This window comes from Anabrus simplex, chromosome 7 (assembly GCF_040414725.1).
Source record: "Anabrus simplex isolate iqAnaSimp1 chromosome 7, ASM4041472v1, whole genome shotgun sequence".
NCBI classification, from domain to species: domain Eukaryota; kingdom Metazoa; phylum Arthropoda; class Insecta; order Orthoptera; family Tettigoniidae; genus Anabrus; species Anabrus simplex.
Genome location: NC_090271.1, coordinates 171,284,201 through 171,311,830, shown reverse-complemented (window position 1 = coordinate 171,311,830; position 27,630 = coordinate 171,284,201). Strand labels below are relative to the sequence as shown.

Sequence of the window (27,630 nt, the reverse complement as noted above, 5' to 3'; positions counted from 1 at the left end):
GTCGTCTTTCCGTATCCGAAGAGCAACGAGTTCGCCAACTTCTTGGTGACGAAGAACTCGGCGATAGGAAACCATCACAATTTTTACGTCACTTAAAGTCATTAGCCGGTAGCTCACTTCATGACGAAAGTATATTAAAACAACTTTTCATGCGTCGACTACCCCAGCACTTGCAGGCTATATTAGCGGCCCAGTTAATGCCTCTAGCTGATATAGCATAGCTTGCAGACAAGATCTTGGAACTTTCACCTACTGTCACACCACCATATAGCCACTTGGCCGTACATGCTACAGCTGCGCCGAACACTTTAGCTGCCCAGATGGAGGAATTGACACGTAAAGTCGATGCCCTGGCCCGTAACCAGCCCCGAGGCAGGAGTCACAGTAAAAGGAGATCTAAAAGCCGTGACCGTTCCCTTACTCCACAGAGCCGGCTTTGTTGGTACCACAAAAAGTTCCAAGATAAAGCTGTAAAATGTACTAGTCCCTGTTCCTGGCAGGCGGAAAACGGAACGAACAGCCAGTGAAGACGGCAACTGTCTGTTCTACATCGGGCCGCCGTCTATTTTTGATCAGAATACCAAAGCAAAATTTCTGATTGACACCGGATCTGACCTTTGCTGTTTCCCACGTAAGCTTCTGGGAAGCACTTGTAAAGCTTCTGGGTATGAGCTGAGCACTGCAAACGGTAGTACAATCAGGACATACGGTAGCCTTCCCATGAACCTCAACCTTGGTTTACGTCGCGACTTTCGTTGGCAATTTGTCATTGCTGATGTTAGCACAGCCATCATTGGTTCTGATTTTCTGGCTTACTATAACTTACTCCCTGACTGCAGTAACAGATGCCTCCTCAACGGCACCAACGGCCTACATGTTAAGGCATCTGTAGCCTCTATCGAACAGGCCAGCGTAAAGACTGCTGCAGTATCCACCGACTCACCTTTCAGCATGTTGCTCGCTGAGTTTCAGTCCATTACTCGCCCACCTGGGATCCAACGTGATATTAAACACAATACTGTACATCACATTAGGACAACCGAAGGCCCACCAGTCTCTTGTCGACCTCGTCGTCTAGGACCCCAAAAATTGCAGATAGCGAAGAAAGAATTCGAGGACATGGTAAGGTGTGGTACAGCGAGACCTTCTAATAGTCCCTGGTCCTCACCCATGCACCTTGCACCTAAGCGGGACAACTCATGGCATCCATGTGGCGATTACCGGGCATTGAATGCAAGAACAATACCCGACCGCTACCCGGTACGACACATAGGAGATTTTTGCCATAACATTGCTGGGTCAACCATTTTCAGTACATTTGACCTTATCAAGGCCTACCAACAGATTCCAATTCACCCCAGTGACATTTGCAAAACAGCCATAACAACCCCTTTTGGGCTGTTTGAATTTCCCTATATGTCGTTTGGGTTACGAAATGCTGGACAGACTTTCCAGCGTTTTATGGATGAGGTCACTAGAGATTTAAACTTCTGTTTCCCGTATATCGACGATATCCTGGTGTTCTCACGGGATGCTGAAGAGCATATGCACCATCTCCGCATACTTTTCCAGAGATTAGCTGATTACGGTGTAGTCATAAATCCATCCAAGTGCGTATTAGGTGCAAGTGAGGTAACCTTCTTGGGCTATCGGCTCTCAAAGGACGGTACAAAACCTCCACCAGAGAGAATCCAGTCTCTCTTGGAATACCCTCTACCGAAGACTGTCCAGGGCCTCCGCCGGTTCCTGGGCATGGTCAACTTCTACAGACGTTTCCTACCACATGCGGCTGAATTGCAGGCGCCGTTGGTGAACGTCCTAGCCAATTCTAAGCTTAAGGGTTCTAAACCTGTACCCTGGACTCCAGAATTGCAACGTGCTTTCCACGAATGCAAAGAAAGCCTAGCGCAAACCACTCAACTCGCTCATCCATTGCCAGATGCGCCTCTAGGTCTCTTTACCGATGCATCAAATACTCAAGTTGGAGTGTGTTTGCAACAGAAAGTTGGACACCATTGGCAGCCCCTAGCATTTTTCAGTAAGAAGCTTTCAGCGCGTCAAACAACGTGGCCGGCCTATTACAGGGAACTGTTAGCTGTGTACGAGGCTGTCCAGCATTTCCGCTATATACTGGAAGCACAACACTGCACCATAGATGCGGACCACAAGCCTCTGCTTTATGCATTTTCTCAACGCAGAGAAAAACTACCCCCAGCCCAACTAAATCAGCTGTCCTTCATATCCCAGTTCACAACTGATATTCAGCATATAAAGGGAGCAGATAACGTTGTCGCCGATACAGTGTCTCGTGTTGAAGCCATCTCACTAGAAGATGACTACGCTGCGCTGGCTCGATCCCAAGCGGACGATGATGAACTCAAAGCCTTATTGCATGGTGGTACTTCGCTGACATTAGAAAAAGTAACCCTTCCGGGCACCACGACTACCATTGTATGCGATACATCAACAGGAAAACCTCGTCCGTTCCTGACACTTCCTTTTCGACACAAGTTCTTAGACAAGCTCCATAACTTAAGCCACCCAGGTATTCGAGCCACCTCTCGTCTAGTCTCAGATACATTTGTTTGGCCATCTATTCAGAAAGACACTCGTGCCTGGACTCGTGCTTGTTTGTCCTGTCAACGCAATAAAGTGACGAGGCATAATATATCTCCTTTGGGGAATTTCGGAGCACCCACAGGCCGTTTCAGCCACATTCACTTGGATATTGTTGGTCCACTGCCTGTCTGCGAAGGCTATAATTATATCCTCACTGCTGCTGACAGATTTACTCGCTGGCCAGAGGCATGGCCGATGCGCAGCATCACTGCTGAAGAAACAGCCGATACGCTAATAAGTGGTTGGATCTCCCGATTCGGTCTCCCAACTCGTATAACTACTGACCAAGGAAGACAATTCGAGTCTACACTCTTTCGCAGACTTATGACACAATTTGGTACAACAAAAATCCGTACAACCAGCTACCACCCATCCGCTAACGGTATGGTGGAGCGTCTTCATAGACAGCTAAAAGCTTCTCTGATGTATCATAGTGCAACGTGGATAAAAGCCTTACCCCTAGTATTACTTGGCATGCGTGCGGTTCTTAAGGAAGATCTGAAAGCTTCCCCCGCCGAACTAGTTTTTGGGGAGCCTCTACGCCTCCCTGGGGAAATGGTTACTTCTTCGCCCAGTCCCCCTATTCCACTTGACCCTGCGGATTTTGTAAATCACCTAAGGAAGGTAATGGCCGAACTAAGACCTGTTCCTGCCTCCCGCCATAGTCAAGAGAAAATATTCGTCTTCAAAGACTTGGCAACTGCCTCCCATGTTTTCCTGAGAGTTGATCATGTGAAGCCTCCCTTGCAACCCCCATACTCTGGTCCTTACCCTGTAGTCAGCCATAATGAGAAGACTTTGACGCTAATGATCGGAAACAAGGAAGTAGTAGTGAGTACAGACCGTGTTAAACCTGCATACATAGAAACAAACCTTGCTGTTCCTACCCGCACCAACACACCTGACACATCTGCTACCCCCATTTCACCCAGTCAACCTAGCACTTCTTTTACACCTGACTTACCTGATGCGTCATCACCACCCAGAAAGTACACAACACGATCAGGACGCAGAGTTCGCTTTGCCCGTCCATTCGATTTGTGAACTTTCCTTCTCCGTGGGGGGGTGATGTGGCGGCATCAGGAAGAATGAACTCGCCCCACATACAGAACGCACCCTTGTGCACGATGCAACATTGCATCAGGGTATAGCTTGCAAAACTAGCGTCATTCGGCTGCGTGGAGTGAGCATGAGCATCACGCCTGTTTGTGTCTTGTTGGTGTAATCAGTGTAACCTATCTCCTCACATGCAAAGGTGTACTAAAACTGTGTGTGGTGTAAATAAATCTTATTATCCATGAGGGCTGGTTTATTTATGAACGACGTGGAGCTGCCTACAACCAAGACTTCATACATCCATCAGATGGAGATGTTAAGCCTTGAGCAGACCCCTTGGTGCTATTTGAAAGGAGTAGGCTATGTGCCAGCACCGGCTTTCACCCTCTCCCTTCCTAATAACACATATAACGTCATTCATTTCATCTCATTAACTTCTCTGATGACGTCAGAAAGGGCATCCGGCCATAAAAGAACCAGCCACGAGAGATTCATCTTCCCTCATGCCCAACCTTGAAAGGTTGGACAAATATTACTGTAAGGCTAAGGCATTGTTCATATGAGTAAGACGAGTAGCCTGTGGGAATAACAGAGTATTCAACCAAGAATTATGTTACTTGGAACGTGTATTGTGATTGCTAAATTCTTTTGAATGAATGCCATAGGTAGAAGGATTTGAATAAAGTCCCCAGAGCCTGTCATAATTGGGACAAATTGTATTTAAATTCAACCAGCTGTTGTTGTGACCTCAAGTTGTGATTAATTTGGGCAAAATATCTTCTTACAATTATAGCTATTGATCTACATTCATTGATATGGATATATAGGGTCTGTCTTATAAACCCAGACTGTCCGTTTTTACTCTTGGAGATCTAAGCAGCTGTATGGGAGGTGCGCACATAGTTCTTAACCTTGTAAGGAGCATGCACATGTTCGACTGAGCATCAGTAGCCAGTCTGAATTTCAGCTGTGAACATGGTGAGACCATATTTTCATATGTGAAAGTTATTTTAAGTATGAGTCAGCTCAACAGCACGTGATGCATTTGATCAGCAGTTTCCTGGTGAAGTGCCACCTTCACGAGCACAGATTCACATAATTGTAAATAAATTTGAAACTACTGGCTCATTGCTAAAAAATAAAAAAATGCACACACACACACACACACACACACACACACACACACACACACACACACACACAGAGTTTTAACAGAGGAAAAGTGAGATGACATTGGTGCAAATCTTGAATGAATGGTCACCAAATAAATCACTCACAAAATTAGCGCAACAAGTAGGGATTTCGGTTTCTTCTGCACACAGAGATACAAAGCTGTTACACATCAAACTGTAGCCCATTGTTTAAAACCTGCTGATCCAGCCATGCGAGTGAGATATTGTGAGCGGTATCTTGTATCACTAAATAATCGTTTCTTCGACCCACAGCTTGTGTTCTTTTCGGATGAGATCTGGTTTCATCTTAATGGTCGTGTGAACAGTCATAACTCTCGCTATTGGTGTGCAGAAAATCCTAATGGTGTTTATGAAGTCCCTCATTATGAAGGATGACACTTCAAGCATCTTTTATAAGGTAAAATTTCATATAAGATTGTATATACGCTTAAAGCAGGGCGGCTGCGTGCGACATAAGTTGGACTGAGGCAGCTGCTGTAGTGCAGAGTACAAGCACTGTGCACTCAGTCTGGGTTTACTGTATAAGAGAGACCCTGTATGTTGATGGATCGGTAAGGATTGTCAATATAAACATATTACAGATGACATTAAAGTTAAAGTCTTCATGGTGTATATCTAAATTTAGCATCTGGTGAATTACTAACTGGGATGGTTTATATGGAAATGTGGAATGCAGAATCCAGTCTTCATAATGCAACGTAAATGTGGTTAATGTAAGAGGTGACATGTATAGATTCACTGTAGGTTATGAATGATAAGGTCCTTTAAATTAATAAATAAATGCATTTTAAGCTACAGTTAATTGACATGATATTCGAGTATACTAATGAGATGAATATGAAAATAATTATGCATAAGAAGGTAATAAACAGAGAGGGATGACCAAAGAACATCATGCTAGGAAATCATCCATGAGAATGTGTGGAGAACTTTACATACCTCGGCAGTGTAATATCTCGAGATACACTAGCCATAAAGGAGGTGGCAAATAGAGTGAAGAAGAGCTCTCACTTTTACCAGCAAGTACGAACACTCCTCTGGGATTCCAAAGTACCAACAAAATCAAAGGTGGTGATGTTCAATCAGTACTTCATACCAATCTTAACTTATGGTATTGAAACCTGCACCCTCACTAAAAAAGAATTATCAAGGTTGCACGCATCTGGGATGAAATTCCTTAGATCCACAATTCATAAAAAAAAAAACTGGATAAATTAAGGAATGACATGGTTGGAAAGGAAGCTGGGATTGAGAGATAATTGTTATATAGGGTCAACATGTCCAGATTGAGGTGGTTTGGGCATGTAATGAGGATGGAGCCAACAAGGACAGCATGTGTTAACTTGGAGAGACGTGTAGCAGGAAAGCAGGTAGTGGGAAGACCGAGAACCCACTGGATGGACATTGTAAAGACGGACGTTGCAGATCAGGGAAGGACACTGGAGGACGTCAATAACAACAGAACGTATATCAATAAGACAGAACGGAAGAGGCTCGCCAACAATACCTGAGAAACTGGAACTGTAAAATGATGGTGGTGGTGATGATGATGATGATGATGAAGACCACCTTATGCATCTTTATGTACTTTAATATGAATAATGATAAATCTTTGTGGGTTGTATCCCAGGTTACATTTATATTGCATCTGTGTCTTGAATAAACATGTGAGAGAGCTTTGATAGGATTAACATTGACATAATTTGCCACGTCACATTTATACATCTTCAGAAGGGATTTTAAGACATGAGATAGCAAAGGTCACCTAAGTAAGATCCAACTATAACGTATGAGAGTTGGTATGTGAGGTCTTCTTATAATTATGAGTGTTTGTGAATTAACTGGGAGCATTTCCCTGAGGCGAGGACACTATTCACTATAACAACTTGTATTAATCACATTGGAGGAGTATGATCAGAGTTTTGACTTAGAGAATTCCATGTATTTATTTATAGTCTACTTTGTTTCATTTCCAGGCATACACCTAGTGTTTGTGGCTATATTTGTTTGGGTATTGTCCTATTGTAACAGACTCTTCAACTTTAAAATTTCAACAATGGACACAGCAGAATGGAGCAGATCCTGAATTTTTGTGATATTTTGAGTTGTCCTATATGTTTTCTCATTCACATGACCTGCAACATTGTTATTTTAACATGGGTAGAATTTCCGTTTAAGCTACAATAAATGTTCGAGTTTCATGAAGGTTATGTAGTTAATTATTGACTTTGTTATGAAAGGAGCAGCATACTAAGGAATTGTGAAAGTCCCCATCCATCTTGACTGACTAGCAAAACAATAACAGACCTATGTTATGTTAATTTTCTTTTCCCTTTCTTATCGCTGAAGTGTTAGGAATTCTTTATATTTTTCTTTGGCGATATTGTATTTGCTCCTGGTAAACTCATACACACGGATGTGTGTGGGCTCACGAAGGTTGAATCAAATGGTTGTGCCATATACTTCATTACATTCATCGATGACTCTATATTTTGGAGTGAACTCTTCTACGAAAGAAGAGCGAAGTACCGGTACCTAATGAATTCCAGGCCATCAGAACCATGATTTAGACACAGTTCGACAAGAAGATAAAGCTCCTGCAATCTGATAATGGAACGGAGTACATCAACAAGCAGTTTGATGACTTATTGAAGAGCTCTGGCATTATATGTCGATAGATGGTCCTGAACAACCCTGAGAAGAACGGAGTAGCTGAGTGGAAAATACGCACCTTAGTTGAAATGGCTCAGTGTCTACTGATGAGTCTGGCCTTCCACCTTTGTTCTGGGCAGAAGCAGTGTCAACTGTGAGTTAAATCAGGAATCATTGCCCAACAGCTACACTGGATGGAAATACCCTCCTTCAAAGGATGGATGAGAGAAAAACCAGACGTGAGGAACTTTCAGGAATTTGGTTTGTTAGTCTACCGTTTAAATTGAACCAAGAGCACAGGCAAGTTTGAGCCACATGTGCAAAAGGGCGTGTTCCTGGGCTTTGCTGTGGATTCCAAGGCCTTCAGAATTTGGATCACAGAGAAATGTCGAGCGGAGATTTTGCGCAATGTCCAGTTCCTGAAAGAACTTCTAAAAGTGGATGGTCGCCATTGTGAATATTTCCACTTAGAACAGATGACAGATATCGTTGAGAGCATTGTTGATATGAGCATTGATGAGAGAGTAGAAGAACATGTGTCGACAGTAGAAACATTTGACGCCATTGTGAACAGGGATGACTTGAACAGTATTCAAATTCAGCTAGGTGATATACTGCACAATTGAATTAGACAGATTCAGAGGATCCTGTCTTTTCATCTGTAACATTAACAGTTATTTGCTTCGTACATTGCTCCTGTTGACATTCCCAGAGTTCCAACCCGTAACTCAGATTGAAAATTTTGCCTCATGCTTGAACTCAACTCTTTTCTATTGCAATCTATTGCATAGCCTACAATATTTCAGACCTTGCTTGTTGTAGTAATTACCCTGCTAAATAATAATAGTATTATAATTTCTACTGTATTGAACATTGTTAAACACTTACTTTTCTTGAGGGCTTTTTCACAACATGCTGTCCATCTATCTGATATTTCTCAAAATATGAGTCTGTGATCAAGTTCCTGAAATATAAAGAAAGTGGATAAAAGGAGACAATTATTTGAGGAAAAGAATTAAATCTCATTATTGTTATATTTCATAGCAATTTTCCAGTCATTATTATTATTATTATTATTATTATTATTATTATTAAAGTAAGATAGGTCTTTCATGGCAGGTAAATTATTTCATGTACATGCTTAATAAGCACATAAAATCACTGAATTATCATTCTTCTTTGATTTCAGAGGTGTATGTCACAGCTGGAGAATTATATATTTCTACTGTATATTTCTTCATTAGTGCATATGTAATAGAGTAGCAGTTTTACTATTCATTGACAGTGCCAATACTAGCTGTAACACAAGACGAATGCTGAGAAACTACAGTCATTCTATTCACTATGATTCAATGGGGTCAAATGTTGTGATTAATTAGTATTGGCATAGCAATAAATCAAAGCTAAAAGAAGATTTAATGTTCTATGCAATCCTTCCATTCCTACTCAAGGATATCGATAGGAGATGGTTGCAAAGGTTCCTGGCAATAATGATAACATAGGAAAGTTGATAGTATGGAATGTAGGTTGTGGGATCATATCATTATATTTCTGTAAATACTTCTGACTACACTTGATGTTGCTATTTACATTAGAAACATAACATATTAAAAAATGAAATCAATGGCAAATTCATTTTGTTGATTAGACAGTCAACCTACCTCACTAATATTCATCACTTCGACACTCAACTTCATGCTGACTGCCTACATAACCCAGCACTGATGCATGACTTTAAAGCTATTGTCCCTTGCCTTGTGAGGGTGCTAAATAGGTGATTGCAGTGGTGTTAATTGTTCAAAGGAAAAGTACAAGGAGGTAATGGAGAAATAACACTAACCAGAAGATTAAAAGAAAGGTGTTTGGCCATTTGAAAAATTGGCAAAAGGAAAGGCCAGGAAGGCTGAGAAAATGAACGTCTCTCAAAGCTCTGCAAACTTAGGTCGTGCATCTGACATTCACCAATGAAGTGAACAAGATAGCCAGATGTGGCATCAGAAATTATGATTCAAAGCTGTTAGTTCATAGTTGCTAGTCAATGCAAATGCTAGTCTGATGAACAAACATTGATCACATCAACAAGGCTTGAGTCAGCCACTTTTTACAAACCTTTTTATCCTCCACTCCATCAGGTACCATTATTGGTAAACTTTGAATGTGCTTAAGGATGATACATAAGAGGAGATGTATTACTGATTATAGCATAATTCCCTGATGCTATTAATTTTGTGGCAACAGTTACTTGAATTGGTGACAAACTCAACCTGGCAAATGGACTTGAGTTGGCCACCTACTTGAAACACATGATAAGTACCTATGCTCTCACACTTCTCCAATCAATTTTGGCCATACTGTTTTAAATACTGTATTTTCTTTGTCTTCTTTGCTTTTTTAAAATCTTAGAACTTAATTTTTAACATAACTTTCAATACAATTTTAAGTTTACTGTTCATAATATATGTCCATACATTCTGTCAGACAAAAATAGAGTAGAAAAATGTCTAAAATTAGTTGATATAGCTCCAGAAGTTGTTTTAGAATACCTTCACAATTCTTCCACTCTTTTCCAAATAGTGTTTTGTTAAGATGCTGAAATCAAATTTTGAGAACAGAAATCCCCATATGTGGAAGTTGGGGAAGTTGATTGTAATTATGACAAAGTGGCTCACTCTGGAAACCCTGGTGGGTTGAAGCCCAATTGACAGTACCTCTTTGTCTGTTTCATTAAGATTTCAGCATTAGGACACCACTTCTTAGTTCTGTACTGCAGGTCTTGTAATAGTTTCTAGAATACCTAGTTGCCTGTGCAGCAGGCCATGATTCAAGCACACATGTCTGAATTTCCCTAGTTAGCTAGTCAGATAGTTGCTAGTCACTAGCATGTAGTTATGACTTGAACTTTGGGACATGCCCTAAGTACCATGCAGGTTAGAAGAGGAAAAGTATTGACCAAAGAAGGTTGGGTAGAGGAAAAAAGTAAATTGGTACAATTAAGTGGAAACAATGACAGACTCACGTAAGGACTCCATGGTCATGCTGGTGGTCCTCCTTTTAGCCATCTTGTGCAGAAGACAAGGGATACTGTGGATATATTCTATACCTCCATCCACAGAGGGCTACCAAATAAAGATAGCAGGTAGTGAAACCTTACTCTATCCTATGGTTATTCCACTGACATCAGTCGTGTCCAAAATTGACCTCTGAAGAGATCTAGAAACTTTAATCATACATATAAAAGTGTAAATTTATTATACTCAGGAACATCTACTTCATCACTGTACTTTTTCATTTCTGGCCATATTTCATCTAATTCTTGCAGTTCTGTGGCACTGTAATTTATTGTTCTCAACTGATTCTGTTTCAACACTAATATATTTATCCTAACAAGACATTACCATACAAGTAACCTTTTGCATTCAGAAATTTTTCAAATAATTTTCCCATCTATTCACTGCTCCTTAATAATATGAATCACTCATAATGCTGCTTTCTTGCACTGTTATTTCCATGCCTTGGATTCTTTATTCCATTCAGAAAAGAGAAAATGCCTGTGACCTGCTCTAATGCTAGTAATGTAATTCTGATAGTCTTCTACCCTCTTGCCCATACAGACTTGCAGTTTGTGAGATGTGTGGTGATCATTAATTTCTTGGCTTCATTTATTTTGAATCAGGTCCCTCCTTTAGCCAGCCCCATAATGCAGGGTTAGCATGCTTGCCTCTTACTCTGAGGCCCCAGGTTTGATTCCCAGCCACATCAGAGACTTTTATTTGAACCTGAGGGCTGGATCAAGGTCAATTGAGGAGCTGTCTCACAGCAAGATGGTGGCCGTGGTCTAAAACCTAAGAACAACAGCCGAGAGGGATTGTCATGCTGAACCTCACAATCTGAAAGCTTTCAGGCTGAGCAGCAATTGTTTGGTAGGCCAAAGGATCCTTGGGGCCAGCAGTGCCAGCATCTTAATTCCTCTCTTTCATTTGTTTGTTCCAGCCCCTCTTGGTCAACTGCTGTTGACTAAATATTGTTCTCCTTTTCTTTTAAACAGTTACCTGGTATTTATAAACTTCAGTGGCTTCGCTATAAAAGTTTGGCATGGTGAATGTATTCAAACTGTATTAAGTAGTTTGTATTCCAGGCATCACTGGTCATTGGTGAATTTTCTAGTAAATGCAGTTTACAACCCGGACCCAGTATATGCAATGCCTGTCACAAACCAAGACAAAGGGCAAGTGATAGAGAAAAAACTTTGGTCCAGCTAGCCTGGCAGGTAGCACCTTGTAAGGGCCCTTTGCCAGGGTTACAGGGAAGTCCTTAATGGCAGTTTTTGTGGAGACTAAGGGAGTTCACTCTGACAGAGAAATCCTGGACTGTGTTAGGCATAGCACGTCAGAAGAGGGGGATAAAAAGGGATTATTTTCAATGACAATACAAAAATGCTTCAAAGCTTTCATGGGTGACACATTCCCCCTTGAGTTTGAATTTTCAGCCAGGGCCAAAGCAGGAGTTAACACCTTTATCATGCAGGTGTTAGATGGTGCTTATTTTAATTTTAATGATAACCGTACAACAGAGAACAAGTCTTCAATTACAGTATGCTTTACAGATATAAAAACTGAACGAGCTAGCCATGCAGTTAGGGGTGCATACCTGTGACCTTGCATTCGGAAGATAGTGAGTTCAAACCCCACTGTCAGCAGCTCTGAAGATGGTTTCCCATTTTCACACCAGGCAAATGCTGGGACTGTTACCATAATTAAAGCCATGGCTGCTTCCTTCACCCTCCTAGCCCTTTTCTATCCCATCATCACCGTAAGACCTATTTGTGTCGGTGTGATGTAAAGCCAATTGTAAAAAATGGATATAAAATATTACAGTACATATAATAATTGTATTAATGATGGTGATTATTATGATAATAAAATATGGGTTACCACGTGTAAATGAACATTATAATGGCAAGGTTGGTAACAACTTCATGTAATAATTACTACTAACTTAACTGCTAGTTAATTGATCACATTTTAAACTATGGTTACTGTCGAGATCATGAGCCTGAGGTGATGAGCAAAATTTTGCTTGTTGCAGCTGAAATCTAGTTTCGTAGGTAGTACTCATGGCCATGCTATTTTTTGCTGCATACTGTCCGAAGTGGTTATTGGTGAGTTATTGTGACTGACTATTTTCATATTTTCACTGTAGAACATTGGATTTTAATAATGAAAGAGAATTTGAATTATCAAGAATGCTATTCACAACTTTGTACATAAATATCATATCACATAAACCTCTATGTGATCTAAGAGATTTGAAATGGGCATCTGTGAGCAGATACTCATAACTCACATTCAAAGGTAAATTAACATTTTTTCTCATGTAAAGAAATTTCAGGAAACATTCCTGGACTCTTTCACTTTGGTATCTTTATTGTTACACGGTTTCCATATAACATAACATATTGAAGTCAGGGTGGACTATCATATTGTAGAGTGAAATAATTGTTGGTATTCTGTTAAATGGTTTTACATTACACACGACATATAAGTGCTTTTAGCTGTCCTTCAATGTGGCTTTGGAATGTTAATTTGGCATCAAATAACATACTAAGGTCATTGTATTCTATGACTTTTTTCAAGTTCTCCCCTAACATCGCGTAAGTGAAAGTTACTGGCACTTTGGCTTTTGAGAAAGAAAGGGTTACACACTTAGAAATATTGAATTTTAGGTTGTTCTTAATGCTCCATTTGCAAAAGATAACAATCCTGTGTTGTTGAAATAAACCTGTATAATCTTGGGTCGTCTGCATGTTGCATCAGACCCTTGAATATCAGTTAGAAGATAGCTGTGATCGTGCGTAGAAGTGTTTAGTGTGATCTGGTTTTTGTGTCCGAAGGGCACTTCATCATCAAAAATTCATTTGCAACTTGTTGAGGTGTATGGTACAAATGTCATCTTACAGAAAAAAAGGTTTGGCTTTGGTGCATTGACTTTGATTTTGCAATGGTGTTAATGAACTCAACATCTCAGTGTGCAGTGTGTACAGTATCATTCATGAGCAGCTAGACTACCGAAAGATGAGTTCACAGTGGCTGCCAAGGCACCCTACAGAAGATCAGAAAGCCACTGGGATGAGATTTTCTCTCAAGCACTTGATGCAGTTTAATGAGAAAGGAGTGCTGTTTCTGCATCATATTGTTATATTGTTACAGGAGATGAAATGTGGGTGCATTATGCAACATCAGAGATGAAGCGAGCATCCTTGTTATGGAAACAGTCCTGTCCCCACCTCGCAAGGAAGTCCCAACTGCTCCATTCATGAAGAAAGTTATGACGATGATCTTTTTGGACTACAAGGGCATGCTTCCGGTTGATTTCCTCCCTAGGGGAGTGACAGCAAATGCTGCCAGTTACTGTGACACATTGGAGCAGTTCTCAGAAAATGAGGTGGACTTCTCTCAACAGGTGTCATGTTGCCAGACCACACACAACCAACAGCATACGTGAATTGTTACCGTATGTCTGGTGGGAGATTCTGAACCACCCTCCCTAAAGCTACGACCTGGGACCCAGTGATCCCTTTGGACAGTTGAAGAAGCACCCGAATGGTAATCAATTGAGTGTGCCATATGATGTCCAGCGTCAAGACGCAGATTTTTTCCATGCTGGTATCAGTGCCTTGGTGTACCACTGGAACAAGTCCTTGGACAAGAACAGTAACTATGTTGGATAGCAATGCATATCGGTGCCCTGCTGGTGTGTATCCCTATATCTGCCTGTAAAATAAAATTTCTCCATGCGAGTTCTTGTTACTTTATTTTTTGAAGCTAACTTGATAAGAACAAAACAAAGAATTGTGTTGGATTCCTGTTCCATTAGCACTTATGTGTCAACTTCAAGTAGCAAGAAATTCTGCTAAAGTTTTCCCTACATTCCCAGACCATGAACATATTGTATTGTAATTGGAACCAGATGTGGGTTTGTGAACTGTGTTCTGTAGAGGTATGACTATAAATCTTTCATGCAGAAATGTGTTTATCCTATCTAACTTTAAGTTATATTGGATTCCCTACCTGGTGAATATATGATAAACCTGAGGTAAACCCAGATTGGGGGAAGAAGAGCAAGATTGATGGAATTTGCTGGACTAACAACCCCAAAAACCAGCCAAAGATATTTTACAATACATCTCTCTCTTAACTTCCTGTGGGTATGCACGGCAGAATACATCCACTGTATCCCCTGCCTATCGTTTGAGATAACCAAACTGGGGACCACGTTCTCACTTTGGGAGCATGGGTTGGTGACCACAGTTTCCCTAGCTGAGAATGGCATTGCATATCTGGCTCCTCACTTTCATCTTTCCGACCATCCTTGGTCAACACTTGTTCTCTTCCAATCCCAATGGTATTAGATTTGCTAGGTCTAGGGAGTCTTTCATTTTCATGCCTTTTATGGTCCTTTCCGTTCTCTTCGAAGAGTCTGATTTCTTCCGTTTTCCCCTCTGATTACTGTTAAGAGAGGATGGTTACCCAGTTAAACAACAATCACCACCATCACTGCCACCAGGTATCAAACTTACCTAAGAAATGTAAGAATCCTGTCTAGTTATCAATCAAAAATACATAAAGCATGAACCTGTTCTGTTGAAGATCCAGTAAGTAGTGATTTCCCTCTACATTTAAGGCTATAGTAAGGTCAGAGATATGACCACCTTCAGTCTGAAAAAGAGAAACAGTTTAGTGTTAAAAGGAATGGGATCTGAAAATATACTGTAAACTATGGATAATGAAGCCACTTTTCTTGTTTCGGGTACAACAGCAAATATTTACTGCATATATCTAATGAATCAATGAAAGAATGAATAAATGAATAACAAATAAATTAATTAACTATGTTTACAACAAGATGTACTTTATTATGTCATATAAAGAAAGAGATCCACCTTATCAATACTAAATTTAATAATGTTTTTTAAAACAGGACCGGTTTCGACTTATCACAAGTCATCCTCAGCTGTCATTTACATACACATTAGAATACATGTTTTAACAGTTGTATCTTACAAATAAACATGTCATGTTTGATAGACATTAGGTAGTATGTCTAGAAGTGAAATTCTGCTTCTTATATCTAAGTTTAGAGGATCAAGAATATTAAAAAGATATCTATCTTTAACACATTAAAAGAATTATAACATACGATAAAATTTGTTGTTTACACCCGACTTTGAATATAGCATTAACGTTCAAGTTTTACTAGTAATAGTTCTTTAAAAGGACTTTCATATTGCGTTGTTTTTGGTCGACTAAATATGCTTAAATGTAGCCGCATGTGCTTATACAGTATACTTCTTATTAGGCTTAGACTTTGTCAAAATGAGTAATGTGAATTCGAAGTTGAAATTACAATAACAAAGTGAAATACGTTTGAAATAATAGTAAGCTAGGTAATTGTAACCTCTGTTGAATAACTCCTGCAATTATATGCTATTTAAAATACATTTAATAGTGGCTAATTATGATAGCAATCCTATATGAGAACAATCCATCAGCCCATACAAAAATCAATTCTAACATAGGCCCATTTAAGAAAAAATCAATTTTTCGAGCATTAAAATATTAAAATCTGCCTTTTTCCTTTCAGATAATAATAATAATAATAATAATAATAATAATAATAATAATAATAATAATAATAAATGACTTCAGATATAGTGTGTAGGCATTTTAAATTGAGGCCATTTAGTATAGCTATGTATCAGTTCCAACATTTTGCTTTACTCAATTATATGGCAGAGTAAACTGGATCTCTTTTGGATGAACTTCGGCTTTTTAATATAATTTTTTCCAATGAGCACCAGTTGTGTCACCAGAGATTTTTTACATGCTGACATTGTATGAGATGGAGTGTCGAATGGACTTCCTTCTGCTCTTCAAAAATCTGACTACCTCTGCTGGGTTTGAACCTGCAATCTCTACTGATAACTGTATGAAACTTGGAAAATTTCACTTCTCTTCTCATAAGTTTAAGGGCCCTAAATGTTACAAAAATTAAAATTAAAAAATTAGCACATGATATTGCATGGTCTTCATACATAATATTTCATCAGAATTTTAATTATTGTCAAAACATAATTCACCTCCCATGTAGATACTTACTACAAACATTATATCTATAGGTTAAATTGTTTCTGAGAAAATTGTAGGGCATTATTTTTCTTGAGCGACTGTCGCCTACATAGCACTGTCTAGAGCTTACTTGCCACAAATTAAATAGATTCTGCCTGAGAAATTTAATTTATAACATTCAATAAAACTGAAGGGACCTTATGCATAATGCAAGGCAGTCCTTCCTTTTGCTTTTCTGTTCTTTTCCTGCTAACCATTTTATTGTGTATATTGTGTACTTACATCATCATTAGAAGAAGAGATTTCCCTCCTTAATCGGCCATGATAGAACTGTGGTTTGAAAGTGCTGTAATGACTGAACTGTGGCAGAGGATGTACTGGATTGTCTGAAATAACACATTGTCAATACTCAAAATGCATAGAATTTAAATATTGTAGCATAACAAGATTTGGTTGTCCCTGGAAAAGAAAATGGTTCTACATATGTTGATCCAGATGATAAGAAATATATGCAGCAAATGCACCTGTTAAGTTTGGACGAAAGTGGGAGGGACAGACAAATTTGAAGTTAGTACGAGACTCAAACAAGGGAGTGTGTGTTGTCACCTCACAGTGCCGGTCAGCACGTATGTTCTGCTGCTCTTCAAGAACTTGCTCCTGGCTTCTTTTATGTGATTGATCCTCGACTTCTTCAGGATTTTGGGATCTTTCAACACACAGTGCTAATCCCTAAAGTGTTATAGTGCTTCATTAACTGCGACTGCTGAAAGATTTATGCATCGAATATTGTTTTCCTGTGTATTGTTTTTTATATTTTAAGTGATCAGCTGATGATGACCCGGAACAGTGGTCGAAACCGGTACCGCTTGTAATCAGCTAGGAATGGAACATTACATTTCTAATTCTATTTGTATTGAAAAGGTTGAACCATTGTATATCTTATTTCAATTTAATTGTAATGGATAAAATACTCAAAGAAATCACAGAGATGACTGGAGTAGGAACACTAAAAGCATGGTTATTTGCAGATAACATTGTGCTGTTGGTTGAAAGTGAAGAGGATGGAGAAGAACAGGTGAGCATATGGATTAAGTGAATGAAGAAAGGGTGAATGAAAATTAGTAAGGGAAATGTACCTCATACAAAGATCCTTCTATGAGGTTTTTCACAAAGCCAGCACCGTCCAATATCTTCACAATTCGCATACAAATCCTGTTGATTAAATCCATTCAGAAATCTAGGTGGAACTTCAACAAAGCACAATGGACAAAATACTTCCAGCTGGTTAATACTCACTTTCTCTGGATTCCATATAAAGCTAGAAAACTACAGCCTTTTTGTCATCATCATAATAGGAGCAGTCAAAAAGTATTCCCTATGAGTACGGAAAGGATTATACACCATGTCGGAACAAGAAGACTTATGAAGAATATGGATATCCTATTTTGGGCAATTAGCTTCTACAATCCCTGAATAACCAGAGTAACAAAAAGACATACATTAAAATTGAGAATCTTGATTTTACTCACTCAAAACATGGAGATTAGTTACTTCTCAAGAAACCTTGGTGCAGCAACACCATCGAAAATCAGCAGGCCTGCATTAAAACTGTATCATATAGCACAGTTCATTAAACAATAGTCTGAAAATGTCCCATTTGATGCTTCTCATACAAGGTCTTCAAACAATCACTTACCAGGTATAAGAAAATAACCCCCACTAATCCTCCCCATTCATAGAAAATGAAATAGATGAAGCAGTTGGATTCCTGAAATCAGGAAAAGCACATGGCTTGGATGACATCAATCAATCAATCGATCGACCAACCAACCAATAAATAAATAAATACTGATCTGCATTTAGGGCTTAAATAATTAAAAAGAATTTGGAAATTTATTGAATATCTCCCTTGATAAATTATTCCAATCTCTTACTCCTCTTCCTATATATGAATATTTGCCCCAAGTTGTCCTCTTAATTTCCAACTTTATCCTCATATTGTGATCTTTCCTATTTAATGTCACCACTCAAACTTATTCGCTTACTAATGTCATTCCACGCCATCTCTCTACTGACAGCTCAGAACATACCACTCAGTCGAGCAGCTCATCTCCTTTCACCCAAGTCTTCCCAGCCCAAACTTTGCAACATTTTCATAACACTACTCTTTTGTTGGAAATCACCCAGAACATATCGAACTGCATTTCTTTGGATATTTTCCAGTTCTTGAATCAAGTAATCCTGATGAGGGTCCCATACACTGGAACCATACTCTAGTTGGGGTCTTACCAGAGACTTATATGCCTTCTCCTTTATATCCTTACTGTTGTTGTTTGAGTCAGCAGTCCATAGACTGGTTTGATGCACCTCCCCATGCCACCCTATCCTGTGCTAAACTTTTCATTTCTACTTAACTATTGCATCCTACATCTGCTCTAATCTGCTTGTCATATTCATACCTTGGTCTACCCCTACCGTTCTTACCATCTACACTTCCTTCAAAAACCAACTGAATAAGTCCTGGGTGTCTTAAGATGTGTCCTATCATTCTATCTCTTCTTCTCGTCAAATTTAGCCAAATCGATCTCCTCTCACCAATTCGATTCAGTATCTCTTCATTCGTGATTCGATCTACCCATCTCACCTTCAGCATTCTTCTGTAACACCACATTTCAAAAGCTTCTATTCTCTTTCTTTCTGAGCTAGTTATCGTCCATGTTACACTTCCATACAATGCCACACTCCACACGAAAGTCTTCAAAAACATCTTTCTAATTCCGATATCAATGTTTGAAGTGAGCAAATTTCTTTTCCGAAGAAAGCTCTTCCTTGCTTGTGCTAGTCTGCATTTTATGTCCTCCTTACTTCTGCCATCGTTAGTTATTTTACTACCCAAGTAACAATAATCTACTTCCTTTAAGACTTCATTTCCTAATCTAATATTTCCTACATCACCTGCCTTCATTCGACTGCACTCCATTACTTTTGTTTTGGACTTATTTATTTTCATCTTGTACTCCTTACCCAAGACTTCATCCATACCATTCAGCAACTTCTCGAGATCTTCTGCAGTCTCAGATAAAATAACAATATCATCGGCAAATCTCAAGGTTTCGATTTCCTCTCCTTGGACTGTGATTCCCTTTCCTTACTACAACTCCTAAATACCATCATAACCGTGTGCAGAGATCTGTACCCTTCATTTACAATACGGTACCGATTATGTGTGTACCCCAAAGAAGATCTTACTTTATGTTAACACCTAGGTATTTACGGTGGTCCACATATGGAACATTCACTCCATCAACAGAGTAATTAAACCTGAGAGGACTTTTCCTATCAGTGAAACTCACAACCTGACTTTTAGCCCTGTTTATCATCATACCATGGCCTGCTGTCCATCTGACAACATTGTTGAGGTCTTTTTGCAGTTGCTCAAAGTCTTGTAACGTATTTATTTCGTCGCCATAAGACCTATCTGTGTCGGTGCGACGTAAAGCCCCTAGCAAAAAAAAAAAAAAAAAAAAAAAACGTATTTATTGCTCTATATAGAATAATATCATCTGAAAAAAGCTGTATCTATGATTCCAGTTCTTTACTCATATTATATATATAAGAAAACATAAAGATCCAGTAATACTGCCTTGAGGAATTCACCTCTTAAAGATCATAGGATCAGATAAAGCTTCACCTACCGGACTCTAATTCTCTGAGTCCTGTTTTCTAGAAATATAGCCACCCATTCAGTCACTCTTTCACCTCATCCAATAGCCCTCAGTTTTGCCAAGAGTCTCCCATGATCTACTCTATCAAATGCCTTAGACAGGTCAACTGTGATACAGTCCATTTGATCTCCTGAATCCCAGATATCTGCTATATCTTGCTGGAATCCTACAAGTTGAGCTTCAGTGGAATAACCTTTCCTAAACCAGAACTGTCTTCTATCAAACCAGTTATTAATTATGCAAATATGTCTAATATAATCAGAAAGAATGCCTTCCCAAAGGTTAGATGCAACGCATGTCAAACTGACTGGCCTGTAATTTTCAGCTTTATGTCTAACACCCTTTTCTTTATACACAGAGGCTACTACAGCAAATCTCCATTCATTTAGTATAGCTCCTTCATGCAAACAATAATCAAATAAGCACTTCAGATATGGTACTCTATCCCAACCCATTGTCTTTAGTATATCCCCAGAAATCGTATAAATTCCAGCCAATTTTCTAGTTTTCAACTTTTGTATCTTATTGTAAATGTAATTGTTATCCTATTTAAATTTTGATACTTCTTTAGCATTAGTCACCTCCTCTATCTGGACATTATCCCTGTAACCAGCTATTTTACATACTGCTGACTGAATACTTCTGCCTTTTGAAGATCCTCACATACACACTCCCCTTGTTCATCAATGATTTCTGGAATGTCCTTCTTGAAACCTGTTTCTGCCTTAAAGTACCTATACATACCCTTCCATTTTTCACTAATTTTTATCACTAAATAATAATAATAATAATAATAATAATAATAATCAAACCAAACCCCATGGTGCAACAGCCCTGAAGGACCATGGCCTACCAAGTGACTGCTGCTCAGCCCGAAGGCCTGAATATTATGAGGCGTTGTGTGGTCGACACGATGAATCCTTCCCACAGTTATTCTTGGCTCTCTATACCAGAGCCGCTATTTCACTGTCCAATAGCTCATCCACGCAGGTTGAATGAACATCAAACCAGCCCTCAGATCTAGGTAAAATTCCCTGACCTGGCTGGGAATCGAACCCGGGACCTCCAGGTAAGAAGCAGGCATGCTACCCCTACACCGCAGGGCCAGCAATAATAGCTTCCATATCAGTAAAGGCTTTGTTTCATTTATCAGTGTCTGTAATGTGCTTTTCCTATGATATTGTTTTTCTTGTTTTTATTCAGTGTATTTATTCTTACTTGTATGTTGGGTATTCAGCCCGAAGGCTGGTTTGATCCTCTGCAACTCCACCAACGCTGTCATAAATAGCCTAGGCGTCACTGAAGAGGCGTACTAGGGAAATGAGGAGTGAGGTAGTTTCCCGTTGCTTTCCTCTATTCTTACAAATGTTGTTTATTTCTGTGGAGTAGAACTTTGAGAGAGAATATAAAGACATTTTGAGAAGTCTGTAGAGTCATAGTAGAAAATGAGTTGGTGACCTCTCGGCCCAGTACGCCTTGTAGTTTCGGCGATGTCCCTCGATTCTGGGCGCTGCCCCGACTCGACTTCTCGTAGGGTCTGCCCGATGTCCTCATCCTTCAACTGCTCCCTCCTCAGGGTGGCTCGATCCCATCCTTCAGCGGCGGCGGCGACTCTCACGGCCCGAACGTCCATGTTTCCTGCCTGTCTCTCCACTTTCTGGCAGTGTGCACAGTACTCAGGGCACGCTCTTCTGAATAGAACATCGGCGTTGCAGTGCTTCTTTCCTTGTTGGTGCTCGGTAATGAAATAGTATTCCTGAAGGCATTGTATCCAGCAAGCCGTCTGTTCTTCCAGGTTTTGGAAGCTTAGGAGCCAGGTCAACGCGGAGTGGTCCGTGCGCAGATGGAAGGGCTGTCTGTACAAATACTTGTAGAAGTGCTCTAAGGTCTTCACGATGGCCAGCAATTCCCGACGTGTCACGCAGTATCTTCGCTCAACTTTTGACGTCTTAGTGAAGTAGGTGATCACCTTCTCCTGGCCGTCTTGCACCTACGACAGCATCTCACCAATTCTCACTTGTAGAAGTGCAACCGGCCAAGTGCTGTACCAGTTCACCGTGATGCCCTTTGGGCCTCTGCAACACGCCGGCGACCTTCGAGCGACTGATGGAGTCTTTACTGAGAGGGCTAACTCACTACGCCTGCCTCGAATACTTGGACGACGTCATTATTGTGGGACTTCTTCCGTGTATGGAAGGCAGTCTCTGTCTCACTTGAGCATTGGAAAGGCCTCCTTTCCTCGGTGAGCCGTGTAAGGGAGATGTACGCATAGCTAGCTATAAATCTGCGGTAGTACGTGCAAATGCCGAGGAATCTCCTGAGCTTTCGCTTGTCCTTGGGCAGCGGCCAGTCCCTGCTGGCTCTTAACTTCTCCGGATCCATGGCTAATCCATCCAATGACACGATATGACCCAGGTAGCACACCTCCTTCTGGAACAGCTGGCATTTTCCGAGCTTTAGCTTCAGATGAGTCATTCGGAGTCTCTGGAACACTCTCCGCAGGTTGTCAATGTGCTCCCTGAACGTGCGTCCCACAACAATAACGTCGTCCAGGTATTCGAGGCAGGCGTGGTGAGTTAGCCCTCTCAGTAAAGACTCCATCAGTCGCTCGAAGGTAGCAGGCGCGTTGCAAAGGCCCAAGGGCATCACGGTGAACTGGTACAGCACTTGGCCGGTTGAGAACGCCGTCTTTTCTTTTTTTGTCTTCCCGATGGAGCGTGACTTGCCAGTACCCAGACTTCAGGCCCAAAGTCGACAACCACTGGGCTCCAGATAACGTGTCCATGGTGTCATCTATCCTAGGTGACGGCAAACAGTCCTTCATGACGTCGTTCAGCTTGCGGTAATCGACGCAGAAGCGCAGCTCACCGTTCGTTTTCTTCACCAGAACAACTGGCGATGACAACGGGCTGCTCGACTCCTCGATGACACCCCGCTGTTTCATGTCATCCAGGATCTGATCGATTTCTGTCTTCTTCGCCAGGGATACCGTGTGGGGTGGCTGCCGGATTGGGGTGGCGTCGGCGGTGTTAATGCGATATCACACCAGATCCGTCCTTCCGTATTCGCCTTCGGTAGCAGTGAAGGTGTCCCTGAACTCATGGATTATTTCCTCAAGCTCCCTGAGTTGTGCCGCCTCCAGATGTCTCCGGGCGACGGATATGAACTTCCGGGATTCAACTGATTCTTTGTCTGCTTCCAGAGTCTGTGCAATTTCGTTGTCCACTGGCACGACGCACGTGACTGGTTCACATGGCCCAAGCTGGGTCCCGTCGGTCCTCTGCTTCCGCGATCCCGAATTCAATATTCGTACAGGCACGTATATTCGTTCCGGAACGAGCATCCTGGCCAGGTATAGTTCTTGTTAGGCGGTCGTCGTTCCTGGTTTCTCGAGCACGCTGTCCTCTTGTGCGGGCCCCTCTAGTCGTGCTGTCATCATCATCTTGCTGTTAGCGGGTATCACTTAGTCGCTGGTCAGCGTCAGTCGCGCTACTCGGGGTCGCGTCCGCGGACGTCGAAGCATTATCTCCTGTCCTCTCAGCCACAACACATGTCGTCCCACGTCGACAGTCGTCTCGAATTCCCTAGCGCGTCTAGGCCCAGGATGACCTCGTCCGTGATGGCGGCGATGAAGGCCAAGGTCGTAGGCATCATTGTCTCAGCGTCAATTTAAGTAGCGCCTCCTTCACGGCAGGAATGGTGTCCTGAAGCTGTTCGAAACACGTAGGGGCGGTTGGGCTCTCTCTCTGGTCATCCCTCAACGATGTCTGGCCTGGCGATGTTTAATGCCGCCCACGTGTCTATCGCGACCCGGCACGGCCTGTCGCCGTGCCACCCAAGCTTCAGCTGTCGTCACTTCGCTTTAGCGTGAAACGAGGGGATGGTAGTGTCGGCACTGACGAGCCCCTCTCCTTGTCGGCCCTTACTCGTAACTCTGATCGTGCTCCACATGGCACTTCCTCCGCAGGTGGCCACGCTTGCCGAAGTTCCAGCAGGTTCTCTTGTGGGAGCGTCGGCTTCTCGATGGTGGTCTTCCGGAGGTTATGCTTCTCGCTGAGCGTCAGCCTTTGTCGAACTTCAGTGGGTCGCGGAGTCCGTCGATGAAAGCACAGGCTGCCTCCTGCTGAATGTGGTCTTGAGGCAGTCTATCCAGAGCCTTGTGGGCTAATCTTATGTGAACTCCTATATGGTCTCTTTAGCGCCCTTGGACCTCTTCCTCAGCTGGACTCGGTAGGCGGCTACCAGCTGGTGGTCACCCCATCGCCCGTCGCGTGTTCCCACGATCTCTTCGTAGGTGGCAACCGGTTGGATGCTGTGTAACACCTCCGCTGCTTGTCATGGAATCCGGCGATTAGGTGCTCGGCTCTCTTCTCCGATGTCCAACCGTTGTGCCCGCAGACGGTCTCGAGTTGGGTCCGGAAGGTGCTCCAGGTGGTCCCATCGTAGCGTGGGGTTTTTTTTAGCTTCGCGGCGCTGGACCCGCCGTCGCTGCCTGTGGGCCTAGCACGTGTCTCCATGGCCGTCATTGTCATGCGAAGGGCACTTACTTCCTCCTTCATGTCTCGAAACCTTGTCTCCACAACCTGCGGTATTACTTTAAACTGTTTCTCTACTCGTTTGTGAACGTTCTGTATAATGTCACTCTTTAATTTGGTTTCGAGAGAACGCACTTCCTGTTCTAACTTATAAACCGTCCATCTTTCACTTCACTCGTAAGTTCATTTCTAAATTGGTCCTGGCTGGATTTGATTTCGCTTCTGAGTTCATTAAGTTCCTGTTGGTTAGATTTCAGTTGACTCTTAAGTTCATCTTGATTAGATTTTAGTTTATTTTCAAGTCGGTCGCTGAACTTATTGAGAAGAGCCTGTAACTGTTCGGTATCCATTTCACTATTCACTAGAAATGACTAACTACGAAACTACTGCTACCAATCGATCCCGATTCTGACACCAGTTGTAACGATTTGCCGGGGTAGTAGAAATATAAATATACGACTGGTAGCTTCTAAACTCTAAGATTTATTAATTCTAAGGACCACTTACATACAAGTAGGCTACACTGTTACACTAGTTGGCGCTCTCTCTTCTTTTTTTTTTTCTCTTCACTTACACCAATGTTACAGATAAACACTTGAAGGGTAAAACAGTTACCGGTACGCTACACAATTCACGTACTCACGCACTCTACCCTAGGGCAGTTCACTATTAACTCACTGTACATTGTTTGCGGCCACACACGCACGCGTGCAAATCTTCTCACTTTGTTCACAATCATACAGTAGTCTTCCACCAATGTCCCACGTCGCTCCTCTGCTGCATTCTCCCTCGCCTCTCAACAGGACTATTCGTATCCGCCGTCAGTTCACTCACAAGACTGAGCCGTATCACTCTCAGACTGAGCTCAAACTGAACTGGCTAGCACGAAGCCAAGCGAATGTATTATCCGCACACTTTATCTTGGTGCATTTGTGTACGGGGTGAGGAGTAAGGAGGGAGCTGTCCCGGTATCGATAGTGCTGCCTGGTGCTGCCAACTGAATGAAAATGAAATCTGAATTGAATCGAGAATATGATCGATCGATATGAAATTTCTAAACCGTTATCATCTTAAGCCAACAACTATGTCACATACACATTATATAACATTATAAAACATTTCTCGATGCGAATCTTGTTCTTAGCATGAATTCTATACTTTGGCTTTGTTGTGTAAACAACAACAGTACTAGTACGTAAAGTGTACGCCAGATGTCGCACAACGATGCTTAAGCGATTCATAGTTTGTGTTTCAAAGGTTGCCAGTACGAATCTCGAAGATCGCCGAGGTCGACCGATTCAGCTCTAGGATGTAAATGCAACAAGATAAAGTGTGCGGATAATAGTTATTTCGATTCCTACCCTGTAGTTGGCAGGCGCGTGCGCAGAGGGGGAGATAGGAGGTAGCTCATTGTTTTGCTTCTGAACTACGTATTTGCCAACAATGTGCTGATGATTCCATTAATAAATATTACAGTGAGCTTGGCCTGGCAATTAACCTTCAGTCTGTGTTGTATTCTGCAATTGTTAAGACATCGCGGGTAATTCCCATACGTCATTAGCAAACGATGAAATTGGTATTATAAGATCTCTACCCGGTCTTTTGATTTTAAGCGAATGGGTTTTAGCCTTACCTTTACCGCCAAAGAGTTGAGTGAGAGGAAGTGTGGTCTGTGGAGAAAGGGTACAGTTAAGTTGGAAGTTGAATGACCAAGAGTACAGGGCTTAGTGAACAATGGATGACACAAACAGGTAAAATATATGTGATGTGACGAGTTCAGAACTTCAGACGGAGACATGAAAATAATTCTCCCTCAATCAACTGTGAAGACATTTATGATGAAATAAATATTGCTGTCGATGCCATTATGACTCAATAGCCAGATAATATCGATATGGGTAAAATGATATGGTAAAATGATATTTTCCAGTGAACTCAAAATGTTTAAAAACAATCATCCTGATCCAATGGACTTCATTTCTGCACTTAAAATTTTTCGACAGTGATATTTTCTCAACAATACATCGCTGTTTGCTGTCTTACTAGCAACCGCTGCCACAGCAGAACGCTCTTTTTCAATCCTGAAATATTGTTTGCAGAATATGACTGCACAGAAAAATAGAATGCGTTAGCTCTTTTGTGTATACACAAAGAAGAACACGTGACCGTAGAAAATATAATCCATGAGCTGGCCAAATAACCCAGGAGATGTCTGCTATTGTAATCATCAACATGAATACACATGTCTTAAATAATTGTGTTATTGTGAAAGTTTTAATTTATTGTTTCTTATTTCACAATATACACTCAACATTATTTTCTAGTCCCCCCCGAAAATAATTTCTGCGTACGCCCCTGGTAGTGAGGTAGGCGGGGCTTCAGAATAACGATCAGCTCTTGGGCCGTAGAATTGGATTTGTTTAGTAATTACACTTGTAAACGTGTATATTAGTACATAAGGTTTTATTATTTTGTTTCTGGCGCAGAGATCACCCCGACCTCGAGGTGCGCTCCTACGAGAGACCCGCACCACATTCCCCATAATTTTCCCTCGCTATCTTCCGCTAATCTCATATGCAATAGAAGTTTACATATTATATGCATTTTTATTACGTATCATTATTTATGGTAATCAATCATCTTGCTTGGATTTTTCAGAGTCCTTAATGTCCTTTTTCTTGCTGAGTGATGATTTTATGTTTTGGTAGTGATTAAAATGACAGTT

At 41.2% G+C, this 27,630-nt stretch overlaps 1 protein-coding gene across 2 annotated transcripts in view; it reads right to left on the bottom strand.

Moving 5' to 3' along the window:
* The window catches only part of LOC136877420 (zinc metalloproteinase-disintegrin-like 4a), a 194,720-nt gene that overhangs the window by 150,258 nt on the left and 16,832 nt on the right, over window positions 1–27,630 (bottom strand). For both annotated transcript variants that reach the window (XM_067151441.2, XM_067151443.2), the window contains exons 2-4: window positions 16,928–17,031; window positions 15,153–15,235; window positions 8,409–8,484 (exon numbers count right to left, since the gene is read on the bottom strand). In XM_067151441.2, the coding sequence (XP_067007542.2) occupies window positions 8,409–8,484; window positions 15,153–15,235; window positions 16,928–17,031 (263 nt within the window). The remainder of the gene's footprint in view (window positions 1–8,408; window positions 8,485–15,152; window positions 15,236–16,927; window positions 17,032–27,630) is intronic.